The sequence below is a fragment of the Carcharodon carcharias genome, chromosome 15, assembly GCF_017639515.1.
Source record: "Carcharodon carcharias isolate sCarCar2 chromosome 15, sCarCar2.pri, whole genome shotgun sequence".
NCBI lineage: Eukaryota > Metazoa > Chordata > Chondrichthyes > Lamniformes > Lamnidae > Carcharodon > Carcharodon carcharias.
This window is the reverse complement of record NC_054481.1, coordinates 22,475,411-22,501,660: the sequence shown is the minus strand read 5'-3', so window position 1 is coordinate 22,501,660 and position 26,250 is coordinate 22,475,411. Positions and strand designations below refer to the sequence as shown.

The 26,250-nt window shown below is 43.6% G+C and overlaps 1 protein-coding gene across 1 annotated transcript in view; it reads right to left on the bottom strand.

Annotated features, from left to right (window-relative positions):
• Positions 1–26,250, bottom strand: part of pkd1a (polycystic kidney disease 1a) — a 179,628-nt gene that overhangs the window by 96,148 nt on the left and 57,230 nt on the right. Inside the window, exons 3-13 of the mRNA XM_041205943.1 lie at positions 19,026–19,097; positions 17,818–17,889; positions 14,951–15,129; positions 11,835–12,479; positions 10,240–10,414; positions 9,104–9,324; positions 8,440–8,555; positions 6,609–6,759; positions 5,739–5,995; positions 3,485–4,225; positions 950–1,081 (exon numbers count right to left, since the gene is read on the bottom strand). Of these exons, the coding sequence (XP_041061877.1) occupies positions 950–1,081; positions 3,485–4,225; positions 5,739–5,995; positions 6,609–6,759; positions 8,440–8,555; positions 9,104–9,324; positions 10,240–10,414; positions 11,835–12,479; positions 14,951–15,129; positions 17,818–17,889; positions 19,026–19,097 (2,761 nt within the window). The remainder of the gene's footprint in view (positions 1–949; positions 1,082–3,484; positions 4,226–5,738; positions 5,996–6,608; positions 6,760–8,439; positions 8,556–9,103; positions 9,325–10,239; positions 10,415–11,834; positions 12,480–14,950; positions 15,130–17,817; positions 17,890–19,025; positions 19,098–26,250) is intronic.

Sequence of the window (26,250 nt, the reverse complement as noted above, 5' to 3'; positions counted from 1 at the left end):
GCTTAGCGGCCATGGAGGGGTTGAGCTTACCAGTTTAACTCAATTGACCGAGGGGCATTGGCACCACATAGGTTCCAGATAATACCAGTATGTAAGGAAGCTTCAAATTTACCCAGCAGTAAAATGTACCCTTTTATCATGACAAGAAATCCTACTGCTTTGGTCAAAAACACTTAGGCTAGAATCATCCGTTCAGCGTGAGGCCATGGGCCCCTTCACGCCAACGTGTAAAATGACGCGCGGTAACGTCAGGTGTGTGTCCCGACCTCACCACGCATCATTCCGATCTTCAGTTCAGGGGGTGCGCACCAGAGTCGGCGGCATGCCCACCGAACTGTCAAAAGCCTGTTAAGGCCATTAATTAACTAATTGAACTGATTCTCAGGGCTGCCCGTCCAACATTAAGGTTGGGGGGCAGGTGAAGAGCCCAGGCGGCCTTCGCATTTCTCATGGAACCTCCTCCACTGGCAGGATGAGGTTTCATTAAGGGTTTATAAATCAAATAAAAATTTTAATTAAAATTCATAAACATGTCCCAGCTCAAGTGACACTGTCACACGAGGGGACATGTCTGAATAATTTTATTTTTTTATTTTAGTTATCTTTGGAACAGAACTTAATCTCCCTGAGGCACAGAGCTGTGTGCGAAAGAGCACAGGCCCCAACTCTCCCTCCTCCCCACCGCCTGCACAGGTAGCGCCAAGCGCTTCCAGGTGCGCTTCACGCTGGGTGGGCCAATAAGGCATGCCCACGCAAAATGGTGGCGTGCTGCCGATCGCGGGCGGCGATGCGCTCTGCATTCCCAGCTCCCCCCCCCCCCCCCATGCCCGCTCCCAACTGGCCCGCCTGACGGGGAGAAAATTCTCCCCTTAAAAAGTCACGATGTAAGAGTAATGAAGATTAACCCGGAAAAAGAGCATAACCAATTCCAGCTGTCACTGCCACTTACCGAGAGTTTGTATACAGCTTCAGTTCGGTAGATGACTTTGTATACTTGATTGTAATGTATGAAGGATGCCTTGTCATCAACAGTCCATTTAAACATCACATTTGTTCCAGCACTCACTCTTGCAGTATAGCTCTAGGCACAGAAATACAGTTTAAACAATTCTGGATTGAAATGGATGCTGTGCTACCCAGTCACAGAGCTTACTATTTATAACCTCTGTAAATATGAGAAAAATTTTATGTCCAAATACTATCAATTATGAGAAATTGTCAAAAAAAAATACCGACTCCACAGTATGAGCTGGAGTATGAAGTGTAATACTACTTGGATTGTTCCCCTTAGAGCTGAGAAGGTTAAGGGGAGATTTAATAGACGCTTTCAAGATTCTGAAATGTTTTAGTAGAGTAAATAAAGAGAAACTGATTCCGATGGCAGATGGGTTGGTAACCAGAGGGCACAGATTTAAGATAATTGGTAAAAAGAGCCAGATGGGGAGATGAGAAATTTCATTATGCAGTGAGTTGTTGGGATTTGGAACACACAGCCTGAAAAGGTGAAAGCAGATTTAACAGTAGCTTTCAAAAAGGGAATTGGATATACAGTCAAAGTGGAGGAGGTCTTGTGGTGCAGTGGGTAGCATCACTACCTCTGGGCCAGATGCTCCAGGTTCAAGCACCACTTCAGGACTTGATGACCATGGAAGATAATGTGGCCAAACAGGTTAATTATCAGCTTGTAAATCCTTCCAATACACCTGATGGCAGGTGGTAAGAGCAGGAGAGTTTCCTGGTCAGACATACTACAGAAGGCAACAGCAAACCACAGCGGTACTTTGCCAAGCATAATCATGGACCAATCCTATGGAAGTCTAGGGTCACCAATACCCTCTTAGGACCTGGTACCAGGGAGAGTTGAAATGAAAAAATTGTAGGGAGTGGGATTAATAGATAGCTCTTACAAAGAGCTGGTATGATGGGCTGAATGGCCTCTGCCTATGATTCAATGATATTGTGCTTTGCCTCTTGTTGATTCTGCCTTCTACACAGGCCCTTCTCCTAAAGTAGCTCCTCGTTCCTACAGCTCAACAAACAGTGTTTTACATAGAATATTTCTGGAGAGGTGTGGGAGATTGCTCGACTCAGCAAGAATAAAAGCAATGGAGAATATTTCTACTTTAAAGATCTAGGGGGTAATTTTGATTTGAAAAAAATGGTAACTATTCAGCCACTCGCTGTACATCTCTCAATGGAAATGAAAATCGGGAAAGATGGATAAGTGGGGCTGAATCAACATAGCCAGTTTACACTGTCACTCAAAGTTAAAGGTACTCCTGCAGGATCAGCATGAAGATTTACCTGGTCAGGTATACCACAGGTTAGACACAGCTTGAATCATTCTCGATACTTCTGTGCTACCTGAACCAGCCCCAAAGCGCACCCCGAAATCAGCCAAAAGGAAACTTACAGCCGGTCATGTCAGGCCCTCTCTGATTACAAGTGGCAATTTATTGCTGTGTTTCCAACATTTCAACAGTGACAGCAAGTCAAAAAATCGCTTCCCCATAAAACGCTTTGAGACCTCTGTTGGTCGTGAAAAGCACAATATAAATGCAAGCCTGTCTTGATGAAGAGTATAATTCTACAGGCCCACATTCACTTGAAATACTGGCTGGAATTTAACCGGCATGGGCATGGGTCCTGCCACCAGGACCAAATGTGGGTCCTGAGCAGAACCACAGAGGGGATTTACCAGCGGCAGGCAGTTAAAAGGATGCCTCCACGTTGTGGTGCCCTCAAAGGACGGGCAAGCTGGAAATGTTTTTAATGTGCTGGGGCCGGGCAGATAGGCCCTGGTATTTGGAAGGGTGAACCCTTCAGTGGCAGCGGCAGAGCCATGGGGGGGTGGCTATTGCAGCCGGAGGCCCCTCCGTGGGCCATGAAATGGCTATAAAGAAAGGCCACGTCCTCACTGTCTGCCCCCCCCCCAATCCCAACCCCCCAGCAAAGCCTCTGCGAGGCTACTTCAATATACATAGCGGACTTCCCACAAGTGCTGGCACGGGCGTAAAATGGCCGTGAATAACTCAGTTAATTGGATCAGCTGGCCACTTGCTTTCAGTCTTCCCTCCAGATGCGTCCCGCTGTTACTTTACCAGCCCTGCCACCTCTCAGCACATCTCCAAAGGGGCTGGTAAAATCCCAGCCACCATTTCTACCACAAAAGATCCTTATCCCATCCATTAAGGCATATTTAGGGATTGAAGAATAGGATGCTTAACTCATTGCACGATCAAAATTCCCCAATCTTTCCCATGCTACATTTTGACAACCTGCTCTAGTATTGGAGGATGGCCAACACAATGACAGATTAACATCTGTTGCTCTGAGGATGACTGGTATTTTCAATACTTCACTGTTGTGCACTAAAATAAATCAACACAGTCAATAAATGTGGCTGGGCTACTGATTTAAAATAGCGTTTGAAAAGAGCTGTGGATTAAAGAAAGACTCATTAAAACTATAAAACGTATCTTACCACCAGGGAGTTGGATAACACGCGGACACTTGGGTCAGGCAAAATCATCAGTCCTTCGATCGGTTCTTCAGCTTTCACTGTAACTGTCTTGTTGACAGAGCTAACCTTGTTCTTTGCGCTGATGACAATACTTGTTAGATTGGAGTCTTTGAAAACCAATGGGATACGCGAGAAACAGGTGTTATTGTCCTTTTCACAGTTGGAGGGAAGCTCTGAGGGACAGGTCGCCTCACAGCTGAAATTCTGGCTGCTCCCAGACCAACTTGTTGACGTCCTGTCAGATGACTTAACTTTAACAATGATGACAGCTTGATTCTTTGGCACATAGATCACGCCATTTTGTTTTGGCGGGTAAATAACACTCAAATCGGTAATTGGTGCCACAACCTGAACAGTGCAGGATGCATTGCTGTAGAGTGGCTGGTTTTCCACCATTGCTTGGTAAGTATAAACGCCCGGTGATTGCTGCCCATTGTGAAGCAGTGGACTGCTTGCAATAGTTTCTTGCCTGTGGGTGTAGAGCACGCGCAAGTTGCACACAGCGCCATCTGTCCAGTTGCTATCGGCCAGGTTTCTCCAAAGATCCCTGTTCCCACTGGAATAGATTATACTGAAGTAACTCTGTTGCCAGGGTGACGAATCATTCTGTTGGCACTGTAAGAAGCTTCCAGGCTCGCCATCATGTTGAATGGCTATGATGTCATTGGACTGCACTTCAATCCTTTCATTTCTCAGCAGTAGCTTAACATGGAGAAAAATTATAAATTTATTTCTCTAACATTCTGCTAATATTTAGAGATTAAGTTCAGCAGAAGGACTAATGCTGCGATCGGGATGATGGTCAGCCAGTAGTCATGATCTGACTGGTAGGTTAGAATTCAAGAATGAGCATAAAAGTGACAATCCTCACATGAGACTCAAAATTAGGAGGATTGAAATGGAGACAGGGGGGAGGGAGGTGGTGGAGGGGTGTGATTTTTGACATTACTCTGAGTCAGTGGAGAGCCCGTGTTTGCTTGCCCGTTGGTGCCAAGCCACCTTCAGGGGCCACATGGGCACTATCGGCAGTGTGCTGGTTAAGTGGGAGTGTGGGAAATTGGCCAGCCACCAATTTCAGCTGGTTAGCATGTCAAGTTTGAAGGGGTCGGGGGTCAGTGGGAAAGGGTGGGGGGGGCAGTATTCAAACAGGCCAACAACAGGGTGAAATTGCTTTTGCGGGAGTTGGGGGGGGCTGCGGGGAGGATGCCAAGGAGAATTAATCCCTCCTCCTCCTCAGCCCTCTACCCCTCCCAAAAAATGAGAAGTTCCCTGAGCTGTTTTGTAAATGACCTCAGCGGATCTCATGAAGACCTATTTGGCAGCTTACCCATTCATACCTGGACATGGAAATCAGTTCAAGGCTGCGATTTTGCACCATCAAGCAGTTATATGCTTTGGGCAGAATTATTGGCGTGCGCCTGACCCAAACAAGCGTAAAGTGATGCGCGATGGCATCGGGTGAGCGTCCCGACATCTTCGCGCACTCGCACCATATTTCGGTCGGTGGGCGCACTGCCGACTCTCGCGCGCATCCGCTGGCGATTAAGCGGCCTATTAAGGCCCCTAATCAATTAATTGCTCGGAATTTTTCGCTGACCTTCGGCTGGCGGGCAGGCGAAAAGGCCAAGCGGCCTTGGCATTTTTGGCAAAACCTCATCCACAGGCGGGATGAGGTTCGACCAGTGATTTAAAAAAAAACTTTTTGTGTTCATATTTTACACGTCCCTGCTCATGTGACAGAAGGGGACACGTTTTCATTATTTTAACAAAATCTTAATTTTTGTTGTTAAAAATCTTCAGCTCCCCGAGGCAGCTGTGTGTGCCTCAGGGAGCTTTTACTGCATGCACCCCCCCCACCCAGTGCATATGCGAACTTCAGTGCTGGCCTTCCTCCCGCCACCCCCCCCCGCCCCCAACATCGGCAGCGCTGAGCACTGAAGCGTGCCGTTAATTGGCCACCCAGCGTGAAATAGCGGCCGGGGCCTGATCGCGGGCACCGATCTGCTTCATAGCCGCTCCCGCTCGCTCCTGCCGAGCTTGCCCGACGACCGGAAAATCCTGGCCTTTATTACAATGAGCAGGCGGCTTGCCCATCGACAGGCCCGACTGATTCACTGTCTTAAGATGGTCGAGATAACTGATTGCAGCCTAGGCTACGGACAGAAATGGAAAAGACACCAAAAGCAACAATAGCGAAAGGGAAAAACGATCTTACTACATAATGCTTGGAGCTCTCAGCCGGCACCGTGCAGGGAACCTCCGTCACAAGATCATAACTTGGGTGGTTTCTACTGAAGTGCGGCGGGAGTAAATTCGGACACCTAATAAAGACATCAGTACCACAGGGTCTTTTGAGCGGCAAGCACTTTTCAGCCAAGCTGCACCATTTGGTGTCACTGGCGCAGCCATGGGTGGTGTTGCTGGGAGTTCGAGGTAAGCAAAATGCAAAAGACGAGCATACTTCTTCATTGTCTGGAAGGATAAATTGTCCAATGATTTTGAAAGTATATTTCCTTTTGTAAACTTTCTCCAACACAATTTCAAAGAAAACAATACACATTTTCAGCTTACATTGTGTTAACATTTCGAATACAATCATTGTGCACATAATTTTGTGGAGAATATAAGTGTATGTGTGGGGGCTCACTATAAATTTATATGTGACTTTATAATATACATATATACGTGTGTGTGTGTGTGTGTGTGTGTGTGTGAGAGAGAGAGAGAAACTCAGTTGCACAGGAAGCAGTTGAGGCAAATGGCATGATTGATTTCGAAAGGAAACTAGATGACTACAAGAGAGAAAAGTAAATAGAAAGATTTGATGAAATGCTGTGAAGGATAGACGGAGTGGGAGGAGACTCATGTGGAGTATAAACACTAGTTCGGCCGAATGGCCTGTTTCTTTGCTGTATATTGTGTGTAAAATGTATTTATATAATTGTTGTCCACTTAATCTAAGAATTTGAGGTATCCTGACAAATGTGTTTGGAGACTATGCACTTTGTTGACTATTTACATAAGAAGGAATAAGGTTGGCAAGTTCTGCTTTCTGAAGCAGTGACTCCCGTTATTAAGCTGTTACCTGGTGTCACAAGGTGCATGTCTTTTCCAGCACATCTTGGTCGGTAGATCTTAAATCTCACCTGGACAGTGTGGTTCAGATTTTGTGTGGCCAATTCCACCACTGACATGAACCCTTTATGATTGAACCAAAGGCCTGGGAAGACCATGAGCTATGGGACCAAAGTATAAACAAAAGGATTAGCAACTAGAGGAGGCAAAACATATTCACCTCCCTTCTCCTGTTTCTAGCATCTTAACTAAAAATTGCACTTACCTGCAGTAATCTCTGGACAAACTGTCAATATATGTGCTCGGGGGATCATTTGCTATTTTTGACAAGCCAATGTCAGCACCGAGTACTCTCAAGCCAGATATATCATCTAGTGGTAGAGTAATGTATCAGCCTTGGCTTGCTAGCATGCTTAATTTTAAATCAGAAGGTTGTGGTGTCTTGAGCATGCAATCCAAGTTGACATTGCTGTACTAAGGGGTTGCTGCACTGTCGGAGCTCCTGCCTTTTAACTGAGATGGTAAACTGAGGCCCTGTCTGCCTTCTCAGGTGGGCATAAAATATCTCATGGCACCATTTTAAAGAAGAGTAGGGCAGTTCTTCCTGGTGCCCTGGCCAACATTTGTCCCTCAACTGACATTACTAAAATGGATATCTGATCATTTATCACATTGCTGTTTGTGAGATCTTGCCATGCACAAATTGGTGACTGCCATTCCCTACCTTAAAATAGCTGCTGCACTTCGAATGTACTTAACTTGCTGTTATTTGGGATGTCCCAAGCACATAAAAGGTACTGTAAAAATGCAAGCTATTTCTTTCTTTATAAAACACCCTCTAATCTGCCCTAAATTACGGGGTTAATCTTCATCATTACCACCTATCACCTACACGTGGTATCTTGGCGGAGTCAATTGCCAGGTAAGTTTAGCTAGCTTCCATGGGGCAGACAAACCATTCTGCCAGGTTACTGCCTAAGTGGATAAGCTGAAAACTACCCCCTCTATCTCAGCCTCAACCTTGGACACGCCTATTACACTAGAGTAACATCCCTATTGCCCTTGAGTCCTACCCCTATTGCACTTATCATGGCATTATTAATTTCCCACACCATCCTGTGGCCTCTCTCTGTGAGGCTGCTGTAATGGGGGTAATTTTGCACTGAGCTCAGGAACTGAACTGAGACAGCCTAAACCCTGTTCTCTCTTGTGTAACAAAAAATGTCTGAATTCCCTCAAACAACGCCTAAAAAAGTGATCTGTTCATTGACTTATTGTTGCTTGTCAGAGCCTGCACAATTTGGCTTTGTTTCCTACATGACAACAGTGACTACACTTCTAAAGCACTTTAATGGCTCTAAAATGTCCTGAGTTGTGAAAGGCTCTATAGATATGCAAATTCTTTCTTTCTCTCCACATAGTGCAAGGAAAATTCAGCTTTCAAAACCTGTCAACTGTTGTAGGGTGTTGGATACCTTTCAGAGGTCTTAATTAAGTCTTCGTCGTCTTAAGTAGGTTAACTGTATGTATTTACAAACTACAAGAACAATGTTCATATATACAGTAATGGGTTCAAGCTAGGAGCTGTCTCCATGCTTGCTTGTGCACACGGCTCTGTCCAACACTAGACTGACCCTTAGTGGTGGGTCATGTGTTCTCTTACATCACTGTGTGGGCAGTACTGTACTCAGTCCCATGTTAACCATATACATGCCAGACCCTTATACTACACCAACCACAAAGTGTACACTTTGCAAACACACTCACATCACCATCTTCTGACACATTCCTTTAGAAGCTGACTCTGCATTCAAATGTAATACAGGTAGACAATCACTTACCTCCACCAGTCCTGTAGGTGTCGGTGCACTGTTGTTCATGGTGATATTCTTCACAGGTAAATTGGTACTAAATGCTGGGGATCCCAACAAATAGTAATTGGCACCTGGTATCTTTTCTGCTTTATCAAACACATACAAAATGCTTGTCAACTAAAAGTTTGTAAATGGCCACAAACTGACTGTAAAACAAAGCATGAGACGTTCCTGATTTTAAAATGAGTCACTTTCCAAAGATACTTCTCCTCATTATCAATGATTGACTTATTTCGTGCGTCTTAATTGTGGAGATAGTTGCACTGAACACGTTGTTCTTTCTACTTATTGTGAACTTGTTGTGGTGTGTTTGATAATAAACCTTACGGGAAGAATAGTGATGAGAAGAAATCTTCCAACCTTGTAGCTGAGTTAAACTGTAATGTTGAATTAGCTGATCTCACCCATAGCAACTGAGTGGAGTGCTCCAGACGAGGGTATGAAAACATGGCACCCAAGAAACTGTGCTCAAATGTGGGTCAATGCCCTCAAAAAAGAATGGGGGGAGGTTGGAAAAAGATTGGAAGAAAAAAGTAACCACCATTTTCATCTGAGGAAGCAACAAGGAGCCCTGGACTGGTACTTTGTTAAGAATCATGTTTAATTTAATTTAATAATTTTATTCACAAACCTCCAGCTCTGTATTCACAAACAAAACTTCTTCTCATGGTACAGAGGTCTGTCTTCCATTCTCCTGCAAGGTTTTCACCCATAAGCACGCAGGTATTACTGAGTAGCATACTTGGTTGCCCAGGCAACCAGTCCTGAAAGTTTTCAAGGGTAGACCCGTCTACCCACTGCAGTGTTCCAGCACCAGCAGTATCACTGAGACCTATCCACACAGGATGCTCGCTGCAATAAAAACAAGGTGGCATTAAATCGATCGTAGGGGTTACAAAATAACCTATCATAATGACCTCTTTGCAATGTGGCAGCTGTGATTCCAGTGATAAGGAATAATCCAACAGGAAAAGCAAAGTAAGTGTGATATGTCAGCAGTTAAATAACTAGATGGTAGCCAGGGCAAACTTACAAACCCTTTCTACCCAGAGATTGGCGAGAATATGGAACTCATTATCACGGGGAGTAGTTGAGGCAAGCAGCATAGATGCAGTTAAGGGCAAGCTAGACAAATATTTGAGGGCGAAAGGAATGGAAGCTTATGCTGATAAGGTTAGATGAAGAAGGATGGATGGAGTCTCATTTGGAGCATAAACGCTGACATACACCAGCTGGGCTGAATGGCCCGTGTCTGTGCCACAGTCCCAGTGTAACTGGATGTAACAGCAGGGTCACACTGTACACAATTAGGTACTTTGCTGTGTAACACAGAAAAAAATACATTGGTTGTTGGGGGAAGGGGTTATCAACCAATTAATGGTGACTTTTTTTTTAAATAGCATGTTTCTTATTTTAGTTTTGACACTCAAAACATTTTGGTGCTATTTTGCCTCCTCTTGATGGCCCAGAACTCTGAAGGTGGAATACGCGTTTTATATGTAATCCATGAAATGAGGTATTAAAGCTTAACTGCAGTCTTCAAGAGTGTCACAATTGCAAACAACTGCTCCTGTTTGACAATGACGAGTCACTGTCAGCACAAATTTTACTGAGCATTTGAGGCACTTGCTGTCATTCATTTTACTGGACAGAAAGCAGGTGCTGAAAACATTCAATGTGTGATTCACTCACTGGAGAAGAACCCAAAATGTAGGAGTACATGAGACACAATTGGCAACAACCTTAATGTGCTTTTATGCAGCTTACCATCCTGTAATGTTTGCTATAAAATTCTGAATTTCTGGACTCTTTATAATTGCCAGGTCACCATCGCTGTAAGATTGACAGAAGTGACGAGCCATTCGCCACGTGGAACTATTAGTTACCAGCCTATAGCAGTGATTGTTGCTCTGATGTCCACCTAATGGGCAAAATGGAGCCTCTGTGGAAAATTACAAATAAGAAATATAAATTAAGAACAGTTTTACATTTAGAGGCTAATTTGACAAGAGTAGAGCATCACTACGTTAGCACAGTTGACTACATGGCTAGAGTACAGTGTAGAATAATACTAACAGAGTGGGTTTAATCCCTAGATAGTTTTTGGAGCATACCTCCTTACCTTGTCCCATAGTGAGGTCATGGCATAGCCATGATTAGCAACCCTTGGACAATGAGGATGCGACATAGAGAGAGAATCACTGTTGAAAAACTGTATGGCTCCAGACAGGTCGCTCTATACTAGAATTTTTCCTTGTGAGTGGTGAGGGAAAACCAGACTAGCATCTTATTCGAGCACAGGAACAGGAGGAAGCCATTCAGCCCTCAAAAAGTTAGATCATGGCTAATCTTTTACTCATTTCCATTGGCCTGTATTTGCTATATATCCCTTGATACCCTTAGTGAACAGAAACCTCAGTCTTAACCAGGATCTACAGCATTGGGCAGGGCTGGGGGACGGTGGGGGCGGTGGTGCTACGGGTGGTGGGGAGGGAGGAAGAGTTCCAGGTTTTCCAATAGCCTCCTTATGTGAAAAAGTATGTCCTAATTTCACTCTTAAATTTTTTAAAAATTCATTCACGGGATGTGGGCTTCGCTGGCTGGGCCAGCATTTATTGCCCATCCCTAATTGCCCTTGAGAAGGTGGTAGTGAGCTGCCTTCTTGAATCGCTGCAGTCCATGTGGTGTAGGTACACCCACAGTGCTGTTAGGAAGGGAGTATTTTGACCCAGCGACAGTGAAGGAATGGCGATATATTTCCAAGTCAGGATGGTGAGTGACTTGGAGGGGAACCTCCAAGTGGTGGTGTTCCCATCCATCTGTTGCCCTTGTCCTTCTAGGTGATAGTGGTCGTGAGTTTGTAAGGTGCTGTCTAAGGAGCCCTGGTGAATTCCTGCAGTGCATCTTGTAGATGGTACACACTGCTGCTACTGTGAGTTGGAGGTGAAGGGAGTGAATGTTTGTGTATGTGTATTCCATCACACCCCTGATCTGTGCCTTGTGGATGGTGGATAGGCTTTGGGGAGTCAGGAGGTGAGTTACTCGTCGCACAGTTCCTAGCCTCTGTCCTGCTCTTGTAGCCACAGTATTTATATGGCTAGTCCAGTTCAGTTTCTGGTCAATGGTAACCCCCAGGATGTGGATTGTCTAAATGGTCTATTTCTAGCTTTAAGATTATGCCCCCTTGTTCTGAGGAAAAAGGTATGAACAATTAAAAAAAATACAGCTGCCATTGTCTACGCTACCAAAATGAAGAGGGCTTCTTGGGTAAAATAAGGGCAACCACAGTCTTTGAACCTTACCCAGCAGGAGTCAACACCTTCAGAAAGGGAATTTGTTAATCAATATGCCTTTTCACTCACCTTTTATTGTGCCATCATTAGAAGCTGTAACACTCCACGATGCTGTAACACTGTTGCTGTTCCAGTTATAGATCCTAATGTCAATGCTTTTGTTTGTCTGCACTGCAGGAGGACAATCCATCTCCAGCCTTCCAGAGGGGATTGAGACGTTTATTTCCACGTGCAGTGAGGTAGGCTTGCTGCCTACAGAGAATGCAACACTGACCAGGTATGTCCCTGGGAGACCGTATTTGTGGAACACTACATGGCTGGTAGTGTTGAAAAGTGGAGATAGATCTCCAAAGTCCCACTGGAAAGTGCTAACATTAACTAAAGTTTTAACAGTCAGCCGTGCAGCCTCAAAAAGGCTAAAAGTGCGTAGGTCAACAAAATTCGCAACTGTAACTTCGAATGCTTGTTCTACAATAGTGCAGCCACAGACCTGAATAAACTCTCTATCTATGTCCCCTGGTATACATATAGAATCTGAATCTGGTTCAAGTTCAGAGCCGCATAGACAATGACTCTCATTGTCCAAGGCAGCATATAGTTCACCCTCAGTAAAACAGAATGCTATGCAGTTTTCTCTGCTGGAGATCCAAGTTGTCACCAAGGTTAAATTTACTATAGACTGTCTGTCAGGTGAGCAGGCTGCAAACTCAGACCCTGGAAAAGAGAGAAGAAGAAATACTAGTGTGAAGCCCTTCTGGAACATCGTGAATATATTCAAAACATAATTAAAAATACATCTAAAATGAGGAAGGCATAAAACACATTCAGCAATCGTGAGGAGAGGCTGGAGAAGCTGGAGTTGTTCTCCTTAAGATTATAGATATTTTCAGCATGGGAGGAGGCCATTCAGCCCACTGTGCCTATGCCAGCTAACAAGGAACCATCCAGCCTAAACCCATTATCCAGCTTATGGTAGGTTATGGTGGTTCAAGTGCATGTCCAAGTACTTTTTAAATGATGAGAGGCTTTCTGGTTCTCCCGCCCTTTCAGGCAATGAGTTCGAGATCCCCACCACCCTCTGGATGAAAAGAATCCCTTCTAAACATCCTGCCCCTTCGCCTAAATCTATGCCCCCTTGTTTTGGGTTCTGCAGCCAAAGGGAATAGGGCCTTCCTATCCACTCTATCGCAATCCCTCATAATCCTTACACTTCAATTAGGTCTCCCCTATCTCTCTATCTACCCAATCTTTCCTTATAACTAAGATTCTGCAGTCCAGGCAACATCTGTGGAAATCTTCTCAGTACCCTCTCTAGTGTAACCACATCTCTCCTATAGTGCAGTGGCCAGAACTGCATGCAGTACTCCAGCTGTGGCCTCGCCAGTATACTACACAGTTCCTGCATAACCTCCCCGCTCTTAAAATTCTATGCTTAGGCTAATAAAGGCAAGTTTTCTGTATGCCTTTTCACCACCTTATCTACCTCTCTAGCCACCTTCAGGGGTCTGCAGACGTGCACTCTAATGACCCTCTGTTCCTCTGCACTTCTCAGTTTTCTAGCATTTACATAGAAACATAGAAAATAGGAGCAGGAGTAGGCCATTCGGCCCTTCGAGCCTGCTCCATCATTCATTATGATCATGGCTGAACATCCAACTCAATAGCCTGCTCCCGCTTTCTCCCCATATCCTTTGATCTCTTTCACCCCAAGGGCTATATACAACGTTTTGGCCTCAACTACTTTCTGTGGTAGTGAATTCCACAGGCTCACCACTCTCAGGGTGAAGAAATTTCTCCTCATCTCAGTCTTAAATGGTCTACTCCGTATCCTCAGGCTGTGACCCCTGGTTCTGGACTCCCCCACCATCGGGAACATCCTTCCTGCATCTACCCTGTCTAGTCCTGTTAGAATTTTATAGGTTTCTATGAGATCCCTTCCTCATTCTTCTGAACTCCAGCAAATATTTATTGTGTATTCGCTTGCAGGAGAGAAGCTGAAGAGGAGATTTGTTAGACACGTTCAAGATCATGAACAGCTTTGACAGAGAAAATAAGGAGAAACTGTTTCTAATGGCAGTCAGGTCAGTCATGAGAGAACATTTTCGTACACAGTGAGTTGTTATGGTCCAGAATGTACTGCCTGAAAGGGCAGTGTAAACAGATTCAACAGTGACTTCAAAACGGAGTCGGAAACACACTCGAAGGGAGGAAATTTACAGGAGTATGGGGAAAGAGTGCTGGGAGAGTGGGACTAATTGGATAGCTCAAAGAGTCAGCACAGGCATGAGGGGTGGATGGCCTTTGTTCTGTATCATTCCATGATTCTCACAGCACTTGTTATTGGAAAACATGTGGAATGCACAGTAAGCGGGTGGTATGTCATGGAAGACATCTGCTGTGTAAGATAATGGGCACAAGTGGGAAACATTTTTTCATAAAGCACAAAGAGCTAATCAGTCATACAACTGTTTAATTTAAGTATTGCTGAAAAGTGTTGCAATGGCATTAATCTAAAAGTGCTTAGAATTTTTAGTATATTAAGGTATTATTTTCTGCCATCTCATACTCTCTGTCTAGATAGATAAATGTATATAAAGATACATTAAATATTTAAAGTTATCACTACCAGCCAGTCCCAATTAAGGAGTTTATTTATCTCTAGCATTGGCATTACCTCCTTTGATAGTGATTAACAAGACTTCAGTCAAAGAAAATAACTGCTTTTAGGATCATGCTGGAATCTATTGAAGGCAAACAGAACACACCAATCCTGCTTCATTTCCCTAATCATTTTCACAGCCTCAGGATAAACCCCACTATTATCCGCCTTTTGCAACTCAGTTCCTTGAAAGAGATTTTAAATGCAGTTTTAAAGGCTCCCTGCTTTTTGTCTAACTGTTCTTAGTCCCTTTGCCGTCACCTTTTATGGGGACGCTGCTTAGCAGATGAGCAGCTAACAGGGCCTAGCTTTCAATTTGTTTATGGCACTGGCTGCAGAGACAAGAAAATGGCCTCTTCTGCCAAGACTTCCGCAATCAGTAATCTCACAGATCCAGCCCCAAATTTTGTGCTCACAGTATCCTTGTTTCCTTTCTATCACTCGGCAGAGGTCAATGCTTTTTGGAATAACCCAGAAGATAATAATTGATGAACTTTAACACATTGATAAAGTTACTAATACTCACCGTAGAAAAGGCTTGAAAAATTAACACTTAACACAGACACATCTTTCAGCTTTGAAGGTTTGGCACACTTTATGAATTCACTATCGATGATGATCACACCATTTGCTTCCTCCTCACTCATCCAAGTTGGTAACCAGGAAAGGTTACAGTCACAAACAAACTCATTAAAACTCAAGTTTCTGAAATATTGAAACAGTAAGAATTTATAATATTGATTTACTTGATTCAGAAAAAACAAAAGAACTGCACGGAGATCAGGTAACAACCACCTTTGAGTCCATAAACTCATGGCCAGATCACACCTTAAATGCTACCCATAATGCTTTATGCGACATAAGGGCAAAGGTACAATGTGTGCAAGTAAGGCTGTTGTATGATGGCTGTGTTATAGAAGTAAGCACTGAAATAAAATTACTGCAGAAAATGTAATGTCTTGGGAAATATATTTAAGTAATTGTCCAATATACCAATACGCCTTTGTGTATGTATAAACATATGGTTAGATGATGAGGGGTTGCTCGTGTGGTGCATTAACACTGGCATGGAGTAGCTGGGCCAAATGGCTTGTTTCTGTGTTGTATAGTCTAGGCAATTCCATGTAATATCTTTGAACTTTATATTCTGCATACAAGGAAAGAGGGAGGCCCTGTGCTGCAGTGGGTAGTGCTCTGCCTCTAAGCTCTAGGTTCAAATTCAACCTTAGGACTTGATGGCCAAAGAAGGTGCATTCGAAATACGGCCAAATAGTTGAGTACCAACCTGCACATCCTTTCACTTGGAAAGTGCTAAGAGTAGGAGAGATTCCTGGTCAGCCATGTAATGGAAAGAATGTTGGAGCCTCTAACATCACTAACCATAGTTCTAGACTACAACATGCACATAAAACGTGCATGGTGCCACATCAGATTCCCAGTGAACTACAACACATGGTAGTATTGGTTTTTTTTTATTCATTTATGGGATCTAGGCTTTCGATGTGGCCAGCGAAGCCCACATCCCGTGAATGAATAAAAAAAAAACACCAGCACCACCATAAAAGGGAATCTGTGGACTTGCATTCACTGAGGCTTGACAACAAGAGTTGTTTTTACATGGAATAGTTCACCAGTAACACTGACCATCTTCTTTACCAGCCTCCCATGACGAGATCTTAACATCTGCTTCCTGAAACTACAGACTATAGGCCTGGTTTTCCCCTTAGGATATTGGTACAGACACTGTTTATTTTGGCATTGAGGAATTCTCCTCACCATAAATACAAATTAAGAATTTGTTTTAGCAATGCACACTGCTGATTCTTTACTCCCTTTTCCCATTTTCCAGGTTTTCTTTACTGCTTGGATGAGGAGTCATGAGACTAAGGTTCAGTCACCTTCTTGAGCATTATTTCTGGGGCATTGAAACTAAGACAGCTCGAGTGGCTTCCTGTGCTAGCACACATTGAACCCCCTGATACCCACAGGGAAAACATCCTCCTCGAAGAACACCATCGGCTGACAGTTAATGAAGCATTCCCACTGACACAGAGCCCAAAAAAACCCCACACGCTGGTCTAAAATTCCGTAGTCCCTACTGGAACACGCTCCACACCCTACAAACTGACAATAGCTCCACCTCTAAATGACTCACCTCCTGGCTCACTGCAAACATTGCTAATCGCAACCTGGTAACTGATCCGATATGAAGTCCCAGGTTTCCACCTTCCATGAAATGTCTGGACAACCCTCAACCACCTGGGAATGGGACAGGGAAGATGTGGCCATTTGCTCCACAAGGAATGGCTCAAATTGTGACTGTGGCCATTCAAGTCAGATCATCATTCACATACTGAACTCCTGCCCTGACAGGTCCATTCCTGTTGGCAACACAACCACTAACTCAGTGTCAGCTGAAGCCACTGAATGGATTGTTAACCTCAACATCGAACTATAACTGATTCCCCAGCCATACAAAACTATTATTAGTGCAATCTATGTTTGACAAGTACAAAGGGATATAGGAGGGCAAAGGGTGGGAAATCCAACCATCTGATGTTGGGTGCATTATCTCTAACTTTGGGGAAAATTGAGCCCATAAGGGAGTTCAGTCTTGTTTTTTTGGTTATGTCCTTGCTCAGAATATTGTAGGTCTGGTTCAAGCTGCTCCAATTCTATAAGAAGCCTTCAGAATTTGGACACATTTCATGCTGTGGAGCAAACTTTGCTCAACATAGGATACAACATGCAAATTCAATAATATTTAAGTATATTACAGTCGCAACTAAGTTTAGATTGACCATAGATTTGAAAGGAACAGCAACTTGTATTTTTTTCCCCTGCAGCTTCCAGATTTCGTCTTAGCTTGGCAAATTTTTTTCCTCATATAATTGTCCCTTGCCTCATATCCTGTCATTTTCTCCCTCTTTTTCCCATGGGTGAAGAGAAGTTGCCAATGTTTGACGTGTTTCCATGGAGATGATCAGTTAAGGTTCCAGGCTTGTAAACCCCCAAGGCAGAGTTTTAACAATTTGACAAAACTGTGGCCTTATTTAGCTTTTGTCCGTTATCCGTGACGACCAAGGAGGGTGTGGCTTGCGGGGGGAGGAGGGGGCTGATGTTGATGGTAGGAATCCTTAGCTGTTGCTCAGTATTTGTCAAGAGTAACATAACGGCAGGTTAATACCCCAAGTTTAGCACCATGTCAAATCAGGCCAGTTACCCATGGGTAAGGCTGCTTTTTTTTAAACAACCAATTCAAAAAAGGGTTTTCCATAATTTCAAAGGGCTGGTTCAAGCTGCACATCCAGTACTATAAGTGTATTTATCAAAATTTAATGTTGCCCATAGTTCTATCACCATTAATGCTATAGGGCATTCCAGAAAACTTACATTTTACTTAAATTAAATAAATCTGCAAATATTCCATCTTCTAAAGTAGATATCTGATTGTTGCTTATGTCTCTGTAAGAAAAGATTTTGGAAAAGATTAGTGTTTTCACCTGAAAGCATTCCTTGTATCACAGGGCTCCAAGCATTTACCATTCAAGAGGAGCTTGCTCTATATTGCACACACTTCCAGTAGCAATAAATGCATAGCGTCACTGGTAATATTTGTATCTAACCTGCATCTTTGCTTTCTGTAACAACATGTCACTTTTATAATCTGTATCCACCTCTGTATTTACCGATGTACCTGTGGTGTGTACTATCTACAAGATGCCCTGCAACAACATGGCAAGGCTCTTTTGACAGCACCTTCCAAACCTGTGACCTCTACCACTGAGGACAAGGGCCGCAGACACATGGGAACATCAGCAGGGGGAGCAGTTGGCAATGGGGGTCATGTGATAAAACTTCCAGTGATACACACAGAGTTGGCCACCCTGGGTGGGAGGAGGGCAACAGAATTGTCGCAAGGCAGTGTGGCTATCTACAATTAGAAACAAAAATGGGCCTTGCTTTGTATAAACTGTGATTAACTGTGTCAGGCAAGGCTGCCCCTTTATTTTGAAAGACCTCCCTCTGTCGCCATTGGCAATGCTGGATGTCAGAAAGGCAAAGCACTCATGGCACCTGATGTTGCTAAAGATTTAAATGTATTTCCCATCATTAGCTTATTATCTCATTCTGCAAGCTTGAATATGGATGCCTATATTCACTGTCTGCCATCACTGCCAGTGGAAACTCTCAGATGTGGCAACTAATGTTGGGAAACAGAAGAACAGCTCCTCATTGCGTTTTCCTCTTTCTGGCAACATTGTGAAAATCTGTTCTTAATGGAATTTCTCGTCACCTAGTCAGCAGGGAACTATCCTAGGCCAAATGCTGTGACTAACTTGTTGAGACATAAACTCACACTATTGTGGCCATCAGTCTAGATAAGGACATCTGTTCAGAATTAAAAATGGCAAGAGTTATTTTTACTGCCCAAATATATAGATAGAATGTGTGATGATATCCCAACCATAGATGGACTGGATGGTGTCCCAGGTAGAGATGGGTTGTATGATGCACCGACTATTGATGGATTGCGTGATGCCCCAGGTACAGGTTGATAATAAAGTGGGTACAATTTTTTTCAGTCCTTGAATACTTACATATCTGATAAACATCTTCTACCAGCGAAGATTTCTTTGAAAAGAATACTAATATTATTGCCCTGTAGATATCTGGGGAGAAAAACAGAAAATGTAATGCATTAACTGACAGCAAAGATATAATCCACTTTTATTCAATTGACTTGAACTTGCGTCCATGTTAATAGCAAATGTGTTAACACATTTTTAATGTTGGATTCATATTCGTTGAAAGGAATTTGCTCTGTCATATTTATGCTCTCAGATATTAAATAGGGTGGGTTGCCATAGTAATTTGGAACAATTTAACAAAGAGGACTTCATTATGTATAATCTGGAGAATTTTACACCATGGTAATGGACTGGTTCTCAGATGACACCTGCACTGTTGGTTTTGAAAGTACTTGTTGAATCACTTGTAGTTTTGAAACAATGCAAAAAACTTCCAGGGTGGTGGGGTGGGGTGGTGGCCAGTGGTGTCAGTCATTAAAAATGACCAGTCATTGACAAACATCCTAAGTTTATTCATTGTTGCAGCCTGTTTAAATGAACAATGGACACATGGCCTGGACTTTGGTAATGATAGCAAAATTGTCAGTACTCGCCTTCATTACACCACTGAAACTGACAGCAACTTTGGGAGTCCACACATGCAGATATCCAGAAATCGCTGTAAATGAGTTGATACTTCTCTACAGGGTGCGCCACAGAGGTTCCTATACTGCAATCTACATTGCAATCGTGAATTGACAAGGAGTCCCGTCCCACTCTAACGGTGTTAGTCTCACTGTAAAAACCCTTGAAAAAGACTCACCTCATTGAATGTGGTGTAACTGGGTTTTTAACACTTCATAATTATGGCTAAACACTAAAAATTTAAATTACAAATTTAAGTCACAACTGAAGTTATTAAGCACTTTTAACCGCCTGGTTCGCTGTTTATGAATGCTTCACTGTGATGGGCCGCTTACTTGCTTGCTGGCGTCACTGCTGCAAGTGCCAAGACATCCCCCAGGTTTGGCACCGGAATGAAACTGCGGAGTTAAAGGGGAAAGCCGCAACATAGTCCCAAATTTTCCTGGGGATGGAAGGAGTCGCCGGCTTAGCCAAAATGGTGCCAGAGCCCAGATTCCGGAAGTCCCAACACCAAACCCGGCACCCGCATTTTTTTTGCCGGGGGGGGGGGAGGCGGGTGGGTTGTAGTTTGCACATCTGTAATTCACAGAGGCAACTGCATATGTGAAAGTGCAGCTGCCTTCAAACAGGTGCAACAGATGTGAGGAGGTGGTGGCGTAGCGGCATTGTCACTTGACCAATAATCCAGTATAACCCTGGGGTAATAACAAATGGTGGCATTTGAATCCAATAAAATTCTGGAATTCAAACTCCAATGATGACTATGAAACCATTGTCGATTGTTGTAAAAACCCATCTAGTTCATTAATGTCCATTAGAGAAGGAAATCTGTTGTCCTTGTCTGGTCTACATGTGACTCCAGACCCACAGCAACGTGGTTGACTCTTAAACGCCCTCTGAACAAGGACAATTGGGGATGTGGAATAACTGCTGGCTGAGCGAGTGATGCCCACATTTCATGAGCAAATAATAAAAAAACAATTATTATTGAGTTGTGCAAAATCTGGCTCTTGGGCCTTGGATATTTCAGCAAAAGGTCTAAAGTTTGGAGAGGCAGGGTAGCCTTTTGGAGAGATCAAGTGCACTTTGGGCGATGTAATTAGATATAAATGTGTATAAAAAGTGAATAAAGTCATTGGAATTGTCAAGCTGTTAAGGTTTTTAAATCTCCTGCCCTTTAATTTTAAAAAAATTGCCCAAATACTTGCAATTCCACTAGGTGTCTGTTGACAGAAGCCTGAGGGTTTTCATTATAGGATTAGTGCTGCATGACTGATTCCACAGCCTTTCATTATGACAGTGGCTTGTAAGTTCACAATTTGATTGACAGCTCCACATAGTTATAAAGCCTTTGATGTGGGGCTATGAATACAAATGGTTGTTTTCATATGGGATTAGCTGCTTAAAGGAATTTAAATGTAATGAATGGGTTTGTTTCAATGAGTGTTTTTTTAAACAGCGAAGTCATCGATAGAATTTTATTTTATTTAATCTCAACATGGTTCCTGAGGTCTGGACATGGTGGTTACTGGGTAAATTGGCATGGGGGGTGTATGTGCAAAGGGGGGGTGGATGGGGGGGCATGGGTTGGCATGAATTGGTACTAAATTGGCATTGGGGCTATAAAGAGCCATGGAGGGTGGGTAGAGGGGTACAGCTGCCATAGAGTGCAAGAGGGGTTATGGAGTGGGTAGAAGGGCATAGGTTGGCCTGGATGGTATTAGGGCCCATGGAGATGGGGGGGGGGGGGCGCATGAGGTGGCATGGATGGAGGATGGGAAGTGTATGGAGATGAGGGGTGAGGGCTGGATGGCTGTTTTTTATTTTATTGCTTTCTTTTAACAGCTGGGACCAAGTACCAGATCACCGAGGACAGCCTTTCTCAAAGCCCGCCTCCACACCCAACAACTCCTGTGGCTACCTCTGAACTGTTTCCAGAGGCGGCAGGTCCGACTCCAGCTGGAACCCCCTCCAATCACCGCCCACCCAACCCCACCCCTCCACCAAACACCCTGAACAAAGTTAGAACATCTGGGGCACTTTCTCCTGAGTCAGGTTTGCAGAATTGGGAATTTTCTTCTGTGATAACATTTTTTTCAAGGTCAGCGGTGAGTGCTCTTGTGACTGCAAAATCCAAGCCAATGTTTTCATTTTCCTACGGGTGAGATCCATTTGAAGTCCTCCAAGTTCAACGACTCGTGGACAAACACTTCCCACTCTAGGGAACTTCCACATCCCAAACCCGGCCTTCAATCACAACGAGGTCACAAGACCCAAAATTTCTTACTTCAGAAAGAATATACTTGCATTGTAAGCAGTTCAGAGGATGCTCATTAGGTTGATTCCTGAGATGAAGGAGTTGTCTTATGAAGAAAGGCTGAGCAGGTTGAGCCTATACTCAATTGAAGTTTAGAAGAATGAGGGGTGATCTTATAGAAACATATCAGGTTCTGAGGGGGCTTGGCAAGGTCAAGACTGTGAGGATGTTTCCCCCCATGGGGGGAACCTAAAATGAGGGGCACAGTTTCAGGATAATCATTTAAGACATTTCTTCTCAGAGGGTCACTATTCTGCAGAAGCCTCTGTCCCAGAGAGCTGTGGAGCTAGAGTCATTGAATATATTCAAGGCTGAGATAGAAAGATTCTTGAACTATGGGGGACAGGCAGGAAAGTGGAATCGAGGCCTCGATTAGATTAGCCGTGATTTTATTGAATGGCAGCGAAGGCTCAAGTAGCCGAATAGCCTACTCATGCACCAATTTCTTTTGTTCTTGTGAGACATAGACTAGGGGTTGGATTTTTGTATAGGATCAGGAAAACGAAAGTTGGGCCCTTTTGTGGTTCTGGAAGGCGAACCCACCTCCGAACTCACTTTGCGTCATATTTTTGTCTCTGAAAGATGTGAGTAGGGAGGGCTTGGGTTTTGTAAGCTGTGAAGCAGTGCAGAAGAAGTGTGGGTGCGGAGGCAGGGACCACCTCATCCCCCATCTTCCATGCCCCCTCATATTCCCCCATGTATCCTCCATAGCCACTCACCCAGTATCCACCATGGACAGACCGAAGGATATCTTTGAAATGGACATGAAAAAATATAAATTCTAACAATCAAATACAGCTGTCATTGAAGCACACTTTTTACTGAAAAAAATTATTTTGCTAAAAAAATTTAAATCCCCTCAAGTGGTCAATCTGTCATGTAAACAAACAGTTATCATTTACAAATGACAGGTAATCCTTTAATAACCTCTTAAAATGTCAATCAAAATGTGAACACAGGCCCCTGATGAGATAAATGGTTCTAGAGATTTTGAAACAGATCCAAGCATTCATAACAAGCTCAGCTGTAATATCAATCTTCAGCAATGTAAACAATGGCATCTACTGAAACTGGAAAAACAGGTGGCCTCTTTTTAAGCTGCAGGTGCTGTTTCATTTTCATTTCAAAGTACATTGCCTGACAATCAATGGATTGGAGCAGGTGCTCAGATTTATTTCAACTTTCAAGAGCAGAGGAATTATTTCAAAGCTGAAGATCTCTGCACATTTAAATCACAGCAAAAATATGATAGGAGAGTTTCCCAGCACATGTTTTAACAGTTTTGAATGCCTTATGGCACTTTCTCCAGTGGGAAAAGTACTGCAATGCATCTAAACACTTAAACAATGCTGGTCAATGTAATGGTCAACTTACCATTTTGGGACAGACCTTATGATGAAGCACTGGAGTTCAAACACGTCTACATTACAACAAAGTGTTTAATAATGACATTTGAGGTCATCAAAACATTTAACACTTACCTGTCAGAATGTTCCCGACTCGTCAGCAGGTGACCCCCAGTGGTCGCAAACTCTCCAATGAGGTCAAAATTTTTAGAGCTTCTGAACACACACCAGCATATGAAAATAGGGGTGGAGAGGAGTGGGGGGAGGAAATTCAAATTTCCTATAGGGCTCACAATGGTGATGTCAAGCTTGGAAGAGGTGCTTGCAGGGTCACAACCTTAAACCTTCCCAACCTGCAAAAAGCCCACATAAAAACAGCGCAGGGTTGGGAAGGCAGGGGAAATTCCCTTTTTTAGTCAAAAACTTCAAGATTTCAGCTTTCCCAATCAAATTGCCTCCTCCATCGGGTGACAAAATGGCCCAAGGTAAACCAGAGCAGAAATCTAAGATGAGTTAGCGTAGGAGCAGCCATGGTGTGTGGACCTCCACCCAGAAAGTCAGTAGAGTTGTATTGTTTTATATTTCCCATGATATAAATAGTGTAGAAAATTGTTGCATTTCAGCATGGAAATTATGTTTTTTTCATGCGTATACTTTACATATAAATAACCCAGCTACTCCCAGGATAATTCTGCCTTGCTTGTAACTATATTATGAGTGCTCAGCCCACCTCCACAGGCCAATGACGCAGTTATGTGTTTGATGGTCTGTTCAAACTTTCCTCTGGGTTGGTAGAAATGAACTCTTGAGTTATGAATTTCAAACAACTTCAATAGTCTGTTTAGAAATGGAGAGGGTCAGAAAATTAACTCTGGAAGCCGTTTTGTAATATTAAGGGAGCAGCTACTTTTAGGTAAATCTGCATCAGAACAGTGGGACTCATTCAAGAAGGAAATAGGGAGAGTACAGGACTAACATATTCCAGTAAAGACAAAGGGTGGGACCAATAAATCCAGGGAACCCTGGATGTCGAGGGACATACAGGATTAGATAAAGAGAAAAAGGGAGGCTTATGGCAGATACCGAGGGCTCAAAACAGCGGAAGCCCTCGAGGAGTATAGAATGTGTAGGGGGGAACTTAAAAAGGAAATTAAGAGAGCAAAAAGGGGGCATGAAAACCATTGGCGGGTAAAATAAAGGAAAATCCAAAATTATTTTACAAGTACATTAAGAGTAAGAGGATAACTAGGGAAAGAGTGGGGCCCATCAAGGACCATAGTGGTAATGTGCATGTGGAGCTGGAAGGCGTAGGTAGGGTTCTAAGTGAATATTTTATGACGGTGTTCACAAGTGAGAGGGACAAAGTAGGTATGGAAATCTGGCAGAAGGACTGTGCAATAATTAAAGAAATTAGCATAGAAAGGGAGGAGGTTCTATGTGGTCTGATAGGCTTAAAAGTAGGTAAATCTCCAGGCCTGGATGAAATGTATCCCAGGCTGTTGAGTGAGGCAAGGGAGGAGATAGCAGGGGTGCTGGCAATAATTTTCAATACCTCTCTGGCCACAGGAGAGATGCCAGAGGATTGGAGGACAGCCAATATGGTACCGTTATTCAAGAATGGAGGAAGGGATAAACCAGGGAACTACAGGCCAGTCAGTCTAACCTCAGTGGTGGGGAAACTATTGGAAGCAATTCTGAGGGACAGAATTAACCTACACTTGGAGAGACAGGGATTAATAAAGGACAGTCAGCATGGTTTTATTAAGGGAGGTCATGTCTGACCAATATGATTGATTTTTTTGAAGAGGTGACCAGGTGTGTAGATGAGGGCAATGTATTTGACGTAGTCTACTTGGACTTCAGCAAGGCTTTTAATAAGTCCTGCTTGGGAGACTGATAACGAAGGTAAGAGCCCATTGGGTCCAAGGCAATTTGGCAAATTGGATCCAGAATTAGCTGAGTAGCAGGAAGGAGAGGGTGATGGTGTTTTTGTGACTGGATGCCTGTGTCCAGTGGGGTTCCACAGGGATCGGTGTTGGGTCCCTTGCTGTTTGTGGTATATATAAACGATTTAGACTTGATTATAGGAGGGTTGATCAGTAAGTTCGCAGATGACAGGAAAATTGGTGGGGTGGTAAATCGTGAGGAGGATAGCCTTAATTACAAGAGGATATAGATGGGCTGGTCAGATGGGCTGATCAGTGGCAAATGGAACTTAATCCGGATAAGTGTGAGGTGATGGACTTGGGCAGGACAAACGAGGCACGGGAATACACGGTGATTGGTAGGGCCTTGGGAAGTACCGAGCATCAGAGGGACCTTGGTGTGCATGTCCACTGGTCCCTTAAGGTAGCGGGTCAGGTAGATAAGGTGGTTAAGAAGGCATATGGGATACTTGCCTTTATTAGCCAAGGCATAGAATATAAGAGCAGGGAGGTTATGCTGGAACTGTATAAAATGCTGATTAGGCCACAGCTAGGATATTGCATGCAGTTCTGGAATCCGCATTATAGGAAGGATGTGATAGCACTAGAGAGAGTGCAGAGAAGATTCACCAGGATGTTGCCTGGGCTGGAGAGTTTTAGTTATGAGGAGAGATTGGATAGACTGGGGTTATTTTCCCTGGAGCAGAGGAGATTGAGGGGGGACATGATTGAGGTGTATAAAATTATGAGGGGCATAGATAGGGTAGACAGGTACCCTTGGTGGAGGGATCAATAACCAGGGGGCATAGATTTAAGGTAAGGGACAGGAGGTTTAGCGGGGATGTGAGGAAGAATTTTTTCACCCAGAGGGTGGTGGGAATCTGGAACTCCCTGCCTGAAAGGGTGGCAGAGGCAGAAACCCTCATAACATTTAAGAAGTATTTGGATGTGCACTTGCGATGCGATGGCATACAAGGCTATGGGCCTAGTGCTGGAAAATGGGATTAGAATAGTTAGGTACT